Below are 1,432 nucleotides of genomic sequence, written 5' to 3'. Positions count from 1 at the left end.
ACCAAAAGGGCAAGGCTGAAAAGGGCCTCTGGTTAGAGGGTCTAAGGAGCTCCCTTCTCTAGGGAGGGATCTTACCTCGGTCCTGGGCCTGGCACAGCCCCACCTCAGTGATCTCTCGACACCAGGCCTGCAGCTCAGGGTCCCCTCTCACGATGTCATCCCCGTGGTAGAAGAGGTGAACAATCCCCTCCACGTACCTGCCCAGAGAAGGGAGCTGAGCTCCTTGAGAGTAGAAGGCTACCCTCTGGCTGCTACTCCTTTTCTGTGGTCTCTATCCAGCTGATTCTCATTGTATCTGGGGACAGATCTGATAAAACTTTCCTTTTGGGACATCCTGGAGCTCTTTCTACACACTAGTTAGAAAAGAAGGAAATGTGGGACATTAGTTTTAAGAATTCTGCCTGGCCAAAGTGCCTCAGGGATTGAGTGTGGACCTATGAACCAAGAGGTCACAGTTCAATTTCCGGTTGGGGCATGTGCCTGGGTTGCTGGCTAGATCCGCAGGAGGGGCTAGCAGGAGGCAACCAATCAATGATTCTCTCTCATCATTGATGATTCTATATCTTTCTCCCTTCCCCTCTCCCTCTCTGAAATCACTACAAATAAATATATAAAAAATAGCATTGCAAACACATGGCTTATAGTCACTCTTCATAACAAAATCCCTGATTCCACCAGATCCCTTAGTTTCACTCACCCACATAAGTCTGCCTACACTGTCTATTTCAGCCTTCCCATCCTCAGAATCTACTCTCTGTTCCTCATCTATTCTCGATTGAGTCCTTTGCCTCTCCTGTCTGGACTTTCTTATTTCATATTCCTTTGGCCCCATGCTGACCTTCAGTTAAAACCCCATTCTCACTATTCCCAATGTCTTTTTATTTCTCCAACTCTCACCCACCGAGCAATGATCTCCCAGAGCCGTAAAGCATCATGGGCATAGAGGGCACTTGGGATTCCCAGCAGGCCCCGGTCAGCCAGATCATCAGGAGGACAGAGGGAGCGGTAGGTCAGCTGAGTCATGGCCCGACGGAACACCTGCACAAGGCCCCCTCCACCTGTGCTCCATGCCTGTAACAATAGAAATGAGGGGTGTTGAGGGGGCAAACAGAGCTGGAGAACATGGCATAGTATATAAAGTGGTCAGATGTGGCCTTTTCAGATTCAATGACATTGGCATAAAGGGACAATGCTCCTTGGTTTTAGGGTCAGGACATTCACACAGGGGGGTCTGGAATGTTGAAAGTGACAGGAGTTCATGCAGACTTGGGTGAGTAGGTGGTCCCACAATCCACCTCCTTACCTTATCAAATAAACCTCCATCTGAGATGAGTTGGTTCCGTGCCCTCGTGTTGATGTCCATGGTGTAGCGGGTATGTGGGATCAGGAGCTGGATGGGGAAGGTTGGAGCGGGTGGTTTATTACAATATGC

The 1,432-nt window shown here is 49.4% G+C and overlaps 1 protein-coding gene across 1 annotated transcript in view; it reads right to left on the bottom strand.

The window, feature by feature from the left end:
• The window catches only part of LOC102774196 (arachidonate 12-lipoxygenase, 12S-type), a gene marked incomplete at its 5' end in the record, with an annotated part of 13,885 nt that overhangs the window by 5,458 nt on the left and 6,995 nt on the right, over positions 1 to 1,432 (bottom strand). The window contains 3 exons of the mRNA XM_015563770.1: positions 76 to 197; positions 902 to 1,063; positions 1,296 to 1,390. Coding sequence (XP_015419256.1) covers positions 76 to 197; positions 902 to 1,063; positions 1,296 to 1,390 — 379 coding nt within the window. The remainder of the gene's footprint in view (positions 1 to 75; positions 198 to 901; positions 1,064 to 1,295; positions 1,391 to 1,432) is intronic.

This window comes from Myotis davidii, unplaced genomic scaffold (genome assembly GCF_000327345.1).
Source record: "Myotis davidii unplaced genomic scaffold, ASM32734v1 scaffold4139, whole genome shotgun sequence".
Classification (NCBI taxonomy): Eukaryota; Metazoa; Chordata; class Mammalia; order Chiroptera; family Vespertilionidae; genus Myotis; species Myotis davidii.
This window is presented reverse-complemented; position numbering and strand designations above follow the sequence as displayed.